The sequence below is a fragment of the Rutidosis leptorrhynchoides genome, chromosome 7 (genome assembly GCF_046630445.1).
Source record: "Rutidosis leptorrhynchoides isolate AG116_Rl617_1_P2 chromosome 7, CSIRO_AGI_Rlap_v1, whole genome shotgun sequence".
NCBI lineage: Eukaryota > Viridiplantae > Streptophyta > Magnoliopsida > Asterales > Asteraceae > Rutidosis > Rutidosis leptorrhynchoides.
Window position 1 is genome coordinate 67,687,411 of NC_092339.1, and position 8,603 is coordinate 67,696,013.

Here is an 8,603-nt window from a genome sequence, read left to right on the forward strand (position 1 = left end):
AATCAATGAAAAACTCCAATTCATCGAAGAACCCGTCGAAATAATGGATCGTGAGGTTAAAATACTTAAGCAAAACAAGATACCAATTGTTAAGGTTCGATGGAATGCTCGTAGAGGACCCGAGTTCACCTGGGAGCGTGAAGATCAGATGAAGAAGAAATACCCGCATCTATTTCCAGAAGATTCGTCAACACCTTCAACAGCTTAAAATTTCGGGACGAAATTTATTTAACGGGTAGGTACTGTAGTGACCCGAACTTTTCCATGTTTATATATATTAATTGAGATTGATATTTACATGATTAAATGTTTCCAACATGTTAAGCAATCAAACTTGTTAAGACTTGATTAATTGAAATATGTTTCATATAGACAATTGACCACCCATGTTGACCGGCGATTCACGAACGTTAAAACTTGTAAAAACGACTTGACAATATATATATGGATATACATATGGTTAACATGAGATTATGATAAGTAAGTATCTCCATAAGTATATTAACAATGAGTTATATACATATAAACAAGACTACTAACTTAAGGATTTCGAAACGAGACATATATGTAACAATTATCGTTGTAACGACATTTAAATGTATATATATCATATTAAGATATATTAATATATCATAATATCATGATAATATAATAATTTAACATCTCATTAGATATAATAAACAATGGGTTAACAACATTAATTGAGATCGTTAACTTAAAGGTTTCAAAACAACACTTACATGTAACGACTAACGATGACTTAACGACTCCGTTAAAATGTATATACATGTAGTGTATTTAGATGTATTAAAATACTTTTGGAAGACTTCAAGACATATATCAAAACACTCATACTTAACAAAAATGGTTACAGTTACTTTCCCATTCTTTTCTTTCATCAAGAATTCTAGTCGTATTCTTACCCGTATTATACACAGCTTCAAAACGTACTTACTATGGGTATATACCAATAGGAACTAGCATGGGATTCCACTCTTGATTATGTCATGTATGACTAATCAATTTTAACTTCTACCATGAGCTAGTCAACTAACTAGAACTCCTTTTAACCCCACTCACCACTCACCAATTAACACTCATCATTCACTCCATTTCACTTCCAAATCTCTTTCTAATTCTCTCTCAACACACCCACACTATTATGAACGTATTTTTCCAGTAGTTAATCATCATCTTCATCAAAAATCACTTCAAGAATCAAGCTATAATCATCATAGGAAGAACACTTCAAGAATACTTCAAAAATCCCTTCAAGTTTACTAATTTACTTCCAAGCTTTCTAATCCATTCCAAGTAATCATCTAAGATCAAGAAACCTTTGTTATATACAGTAGGTTATCTTTCTTATTCAAGGTAATATTCATATTCAAACTTTGATTCAATTTCTATAACTATAAACTATCTTAATTCGAGCAAAAATCTTACTTGAACTTGTTTTTGTGTCATGATCCTACTTCAAGAACTTTCAAGCCATCCAAGATCCTTTGAAGCTAGATCATTTCTTGTCACTTCCAGTAGGTTACCTACTAAACTTGAGGTAGTAATGATGTTCATAACATCATTCGATTCATATATATAAAACTATCTTATTCGAAGGTTTAAACTCGTAATCACTAGAACATAGTTTAGTTAATTCTAAACTTGTTCGCAAACAAAAGTTAATCCTTCTAACTTGACTTTTAAAATTAATTAAACACATGTTCTATATCTATATGATATGCTAACTTAATGATTTAAAACCTGGAAACACGAAAAACACCGTAAAACCGGATTTACGCCGTCGTAGTAACACCGCGGGCTGTTTTGGGTTAGTTAATTAAAAACTATGATAAACTTTGATTTAAAAGTTGTTATTCTGAGAAAATGATTTTTATTATGAACATGAAACTATATCCAAAAATTATGGTTAAACTCAAAGTGGAAGTATGTTTTCTAAAATGGTCATCTAGACGTCGTTCTTTCGACTGAAATGACTACCTTTACAAAAATGACTTGTAACTTATTTTTCCGACTATAAACCTATACTTTTTCTGTTTAGATTCATAAAATACAGTTCAATATGAAACCATAGCAATTTGATTCATTCAAAACGGATTTAAAATGAAGAAGTTATGGGTAAAACAAGATTGGATAATTTTTCTCATTTTAGCTACGTGAAAATTGGTAACAAATCTATTCCAACCATAACTTAATCAACTTGTATTGTATATTATGTAATCTTGAGATACCATAGACACGTATACAATGTTTCGACCTATCATGTCGACACATCTATATATATTTCGGAACAACCATAGACACTCTATATGTGAATGTTGGAGTTAGCTATACAGGGTTGAGGTTGATTCCAAAATATATATAGTTTGAGTTGTGATCAATACTGAGATACGTATACACTGGGTCGTGGATTGATTCAAGATAATATTTATTGATTTATTTCTGTACATCTAACTGTGGATAACTAGTTGTAGGTTACTAACGAGGACAGCTGACTTAATAAACTTAAAACATCAAAATATATTAAAAGTGTTGTAAATATATTTTGAACATACTTTAATATATATGTATATATTGTTATAGGTTCGTGAATCAACAGTGGCCAAGTCTTACTTCTCGACGAAGTAAAAATCTGTGAAAGTGAGTTATAGTCCCACTTTTAAAATCTAATATTTTTGGGATGAGAATACATGCAGGTTTTATAAATGATTTACAAAATAGACACAAGTACGTGAAACTACATTCTATGGTTGAATTATCGAAATCGAATATGCCCCTTTTTATTAAGTCTGGTAATCTAAGAATTAGGGAACAGACACCCTAATTGACGCGAATCCTAAAGATAGATCTATTGGGCTTAACAAACCCCATCCAAAGTACCGGATGCTTTAGTACTTCGAAATTTATATCATATCCGAAGGGTGTCCCGGAATGATGGGGATATTCTTATATATGCATCTTGTTAATGTCGGTTACCAGGTGTTCACCATATGAATGATTTTTATCTCTATGTATGGGATATGTATTGAAATATGAAATCTTGTGGTCTATTATTATGATTTGATATATATAGGTTAAACCTATAACTCACCAACATTTTTGTTGACGTTTTAAAGCATGTTTATTCTCAGGTGATTATTAAGAGCTTCCGTTGTCGCATACTTAAATAAGGACAAGATTTGGAGTCCATGCTTGTATGATATTGTGTAAAAACTGCATTCAAGAAACTTATTTTGTTGTAACATATTTGTATTGTAAACAATTATGTAATGGTCGTATGTAAACAGGATATTTTAGATTATCATTATTTGATAATCTACGTAAAGCTTTTTAAACCTTTATTGATGAAATAAAGGTTATGGTTTGTTTTAAAATGAATGCAGTCTTTGAAAAACGTCTCATATAGAGGTCAAAACCTCGCAACGAAATCAATTAATATGGAACGTTTTTAATCAATAAGAACGGGACATTTCAATTTGGTCAAAGATGTAACTAGTGGAACTAATTAACACTCACCACCTCCACTCATTCACTCACCTCTTTTATCCTTACTACTTCCATTTTTCTCTCAACTCTCAAAATCATTCAATCATCATCTAAATTCGATCTAGGAGGCTAACATCAAAATAAATTACATATTTGGAATCCTCTCTTCATCCTCTACAACTTGATACCAATTTCATCTCATTTGAGTAACTTTTCTAAAACACTAGATTCCTTGTTCTTGATGTTTCTAACTTAAAAGTGTGTTAATTAGTGTCTATGGCTCAAGTATAACATGAATATATGATTTATATGCTTGTTCTTGTCATTTTGATGTAACTAGCTTAAACTTAAAATGGGTGTGTTTGATCTTGAGTTTTGGATGATTAAATGTTGTTGTTATGTTAAGGTTCATGTATTAAATGTGTTACTAGCATCATTAGATTCAATTTGGTGTGTAGGTTGATTAAGAAAACTTCACTAACATGATTATTGATTTTGTGATTTTGGTTAGGGTTTGATAGACTTCAAAATGAACTTTTGATGCATTTAATGTTATGAAATGTTGTTAGTAAGTGTTTAGTTGTATTGTATGTGTAATTACCTACGAAACGGCGTATTATATGTGTGTATTAAGTTCCCGAATCATCTTATGCATTTTGTGAACTTGAAACCTTGATAATGAACCTTTAATGATCACTTGGCGAGAATTCGGTTATTGTAAATGTTAGATTTGATTGTTGGAATGTGCTTAGTTGTATTCCTCGTTAAATTACCTTTCCAGCGATGTATGGTATGCGTTTTAAGTGTTTACGGTTCGTTAGTTGTGTTAAAAAGAAGTTTGGTTCGAGACTTGTCAAGTTTTTAAGCAGTTTCACTGAATCAGGTACTGATGCGGCGCATCACTACTGGATTCGGCGCATCTGTGGCTGATGCGGCGCATCACTTAGTGATGCGGCGCATCTGAGGCAGACTGCCCAAAGTGGTCATTTTTCGTTTAATTCCAACTATGCTACTCACCTCCGATTAACATGTAACTTGTTCTAACATGCTCATATATGATTAAGAAACTTAGAAAAATTGTTCGAGACCCGACCCGAACGTGTTGACTTTTTCGTTGACTTTGACTTTGACCAAGTTTGACTTTTAGTCAAACTTAACCAAATGTTTATGCGATCGTTTCTAACATGCTTTTATACTTATATCTTGCATGAAACTTGACAATTTGACTCACATGCTATATAATCGAGTCGTAATGAGCCATAGAACTAATTGAACAACTTTGACCAATCGTGTTACCGTTGTTGATACAACCTACTTGTTTAGGTCAAGACTAGCATTCGTTCTTGCATACGTTTACTTGTGAAGTACTATTATACTCTTGCACTCGAGGTGAGATCATAGTCCCACCTTTTCAACAACTTTTATACTTTTAAATCGTGGGCTGAGAAATATATACTTTGTTACATCTTGTACTACTTACTTTTATGCTTTGAATACAAGTACGAAAACAAACATTCCACAGCGAGTTTGAATAAAAATCCTCAATTCAATTATCATTAGTTACACTTGCAGGGTGTAAGTGTGAGCGTGAACTTATGTTATGTGGATTCATGCGGGCTAGACGTGCCCTCATTCAGACGGTTCGCTACCGTCAGGGATGAAATATTTTTCGATTTTAGTGTATGTTCTAACACTATGTAACAGGGTACCAAACAGTAAAGTCTTGATAATTGGGTGCTCGCGAACGTACTTTTGGAATGCAAACGATTTGGAAAATGAACTATATTAAATCTTGTGGTTCAAAAACAACGTTTATTACAACACCTATGATTTCACCAATGTTTTCGTTGACAGTTTTCTATATGTTTTTCTCATGTCCTTGAACGCTAAGTGATTACATGCTTCCGCACTCTATTTTGATACTTGCTTGGATGTCGAGTATACATGCATACATGGAGCGTCTTTTGACTTTACTTTAAATCGTGTCGCATAGGTTTCATTTGTACTTAAAATGTTGTATCGTAACTAGTTGTTGAACTAATTTTGTAAACTTGAAATATCTTTACATTTGAACTGAATGCGACATATTTTCGGTCAAACGTTGTTTTAAAGACTTATGACCACGTAACGGGACCTAAGTAGACGGCACCGTTAATGACGAATTTATCGGCTCGCTACAGTACAAGACCCGATATTGCTCAAGCAGTGGGAGTTGTAAGTTGTTATATGTCTAATCCGGGGAAAGAGCATTGGGAAGCAATCAAATGGTTGCTTCGTTATTTGAAAGGTACTTCTAATATGGGATTGTGTTTCTCCAAAAACAATCTCATACTAAGAGGTTATGCGGATGCTAATTTGGGTGGATGTGATGATTCGGGGAAAGCACTACGGGTTATGTTTTCACAATGGGGAAGACGGCGATTAGTTGGTTATCTCGATTGCAAAAGAGTGTTGCTTTGTCAACCACCGAAGCCGAATACATGGCTATTGTGGAAGCTTCTAAAGAGCTAGTGTGATGAAGAACTTCTTAGGCGAGTTGGGTAAAAGACAAGACTATTGCATCTTGTATTGTGATAATCAAAGTGCGGTTCATCTTGGGAAGAATCCAGTGTTTCATAGTCGAACGAAACCCATCAAGATAAGGTATCATTTTATTCGACAACATATAAATGATGGCACTTTATTCTTGGAGAAAATCCTTGGTACGAAGAATCCTGGTGATATGTTTACTAAGGTGGTTACGACAGAGAAATTGAGGTTTTGCATTACCTCAATTGGTCTTCTCATGAATTGATGAGAGAAGACCCCAGCTAGAGATGTGAATGGTGTTACAAGTTTAACAAGTAGTATTGAAGACCTTTTATCAAAAGTCTACTCATCCGAAGAATGTGTTGAGCGTGCGCGTCCCAAATGGAATTTGGCGGTAATCGAAGGTGGTTTAATGTACTTGGTTAGATCATTGATATGAATAGAGTTTTGTTCAAAGTCTCCAAGTGGGAGATTTATTGGAGTATGAAGACGTTTAAACAACAAGAAACATGGTTCTGAGCATCGATGCGGCGCATCATGACATGGATGTGGCGCATCCATCAAGTGTTTTATGTTCGAAGGTTTTAGATGCAGAGCATTGAGCTGAAATGGCGCATCAAAGGGGTCAAATGCGGCGCATCCGGATCCGGATGCGGCGCAACTGGAGCTGTCACTTGAGTCTGCATCGCGATTTAAATCTGTTGGGCAGTTGATTCTGCATCAAAATTAGCTATTAAAAAAACTATATGGAAACAGGCAAATAGCAGAGTAAAACCTGTTACTATCTTTTAAGGAACTGAAATTTGACTATTGAATCATAGTATCATATAGAATCACAAGAAAATTAGAAGTTCCTAAAAATAATTTAGTATTGGCAATACATGATTAATGAAGAAAATACATTCCACCTAATTATTTTTAGAAGATTTTAAAATTTACGTCTTAATTGATTTTGCATTATTCATGTTAAATTAAGAGAATTAAGAAAGTGTAATATTGTATTGATCAGTTTTGATGTTTACAGAACTTGAATTGATACATTTTTCATTTGCAAAGTGTAACTTTATACACATAAATCTCTAACAGCTATTTCTTAATGAAGTAAGGATCCTTTATTACTTTTGGAACCACTTCACACAAAGGGAAAGAAGCTGTTGCAGAGGTTGACTTATATCCGTTGAATGTTGAGCCAAATGTTGTCTTGTGATCTTCTAAGTATGGAAATGATGAAGAATGCTTTCTTCTGATCCTAAAGGAAATTACCTAAAAAGGTAACTTGATTTTATTTCAGTATTCTAACACTCCCCCTCAAGTTGAATAGTGAGGTTTCCAATGTTCAACTTGCCGAGAACTTTGCTAAAGAGTCTTTCGTTGACTGATTTGGTGAGGATGTCTGCTAGCTGGTCTTCTGATCTGATTTATGGTAAGGAAATGATTTCACCATCTAATTTTTCTCTGATAAAATGTCTATCTATTTCAATATATTTTGTTCGATCATGTTGAACTGGGTTTTCTGAAATAGCAATTGCTGCTTCATTGTCGCACATGATTTGAATTGCTTCTTGTGGTGGAAAACTAATCTCTGTCAATAGCTTCTTGATCCATAATGCCTCGACTACTCCTTTTGCTATTCCTCTGAATTCTGATTCGGCACTTGAAAGGGAGACAACATTTTGTTTCTTACTATTCCACGCAACTAAATTTCCTCCAACTATTGTAAAGAAACCTGAAGTTGATCGTCTATCTCCTTTTTCTCCAGCCCAGCTTGCATCCGTATAAATTTGTGCTTCAAGGTGCCCATTCTTTTTGAATACAACTCCATGACCTGGTGTCTTCTTTAGATATCGGATGATCCTCATTGCAGCTTCCAAATGATGAACCTGTGGCTGATGCATAAATTGGCTTACAACTCCAACTGCATGTGCTATATCTGGATGAGTATGAGCAAGATAAATGAGTTTTCCCACTATCATTTGGTATTGCTGTGATGCCCCGTACAAAACCATCGTGTACGGATCATCAACAACAGGATCATTACAAGGTCAAACACTATATGCTATTTGAAAACCAGTTTGCATTCATAAAAAGACATAGCGTTTACAAAAGATAACGTGACACAAAGGTCGTTACAAAGTCATTATTTTTGAAAATAACATAAATTACGAATGCAAAAGAAAAGTTCCATAATTGAGACATCTATAAGTTATGCAGCGGATATCTAACACAGCAAGTCCTTAACAACAAGTCTAAACAGCATGACAGCAAGTCTAACAGCGGAAGCAACAAACCTCTAAGCACCTGAGAAAACATGCTTAAAAACATCAACAATAATGTTGGTGAGCTATAGTTTAAGTTGTAACAGTAATATAAGATTGACCACGAGATTTCAATGTTTCAAAACAGTATGAAAAGTATATGTATAACCGTGGGCACATGTTAACTAGACTTAATGTAAATATAAATATCACCCCCTAAAAGTACACCTGGCGGGTGTGTATACCCTCGAAGTATTTAACACCCGTTAAATGCTAGAGCGACTAGCCCGAGTGGGGATGTCAAACCCTATGGAT

The 8,603-nt window shown here is 34.1% G+C and overlaps 1 protein-coding gene across 1 annotated transcript; it reads right to left on the reverse strand.

Annotated features, from left to right (window-relative positions):
- Window positions 1-7,451: 7,451 nt before the first annotated feature.
- On the reverse strand, window positions 7,452-8,039 carry LOC139859313 (secreted RxLR effector protein 161-like). The gene has a single exon (XM_071848108.1). The coding sequence runs from the start codon at window positions 8,037-8,039 to the stop codon at window positions 7,452-7,454; it is 588 nt and encodes a 195-aa protein (XP_071704209.1).
- Window positions 8,040-8,603: the final 564 nt, after the last annotated feature.

Coding starts and splice junctions, on each gene's coding strand:
- LOC139859313 (XM_071848108.1), bottom strand. CDS start 8,039: ATGGTTTTGTACGGGGCATCACAGCAATACCAAATGATAGTGGGAAAA.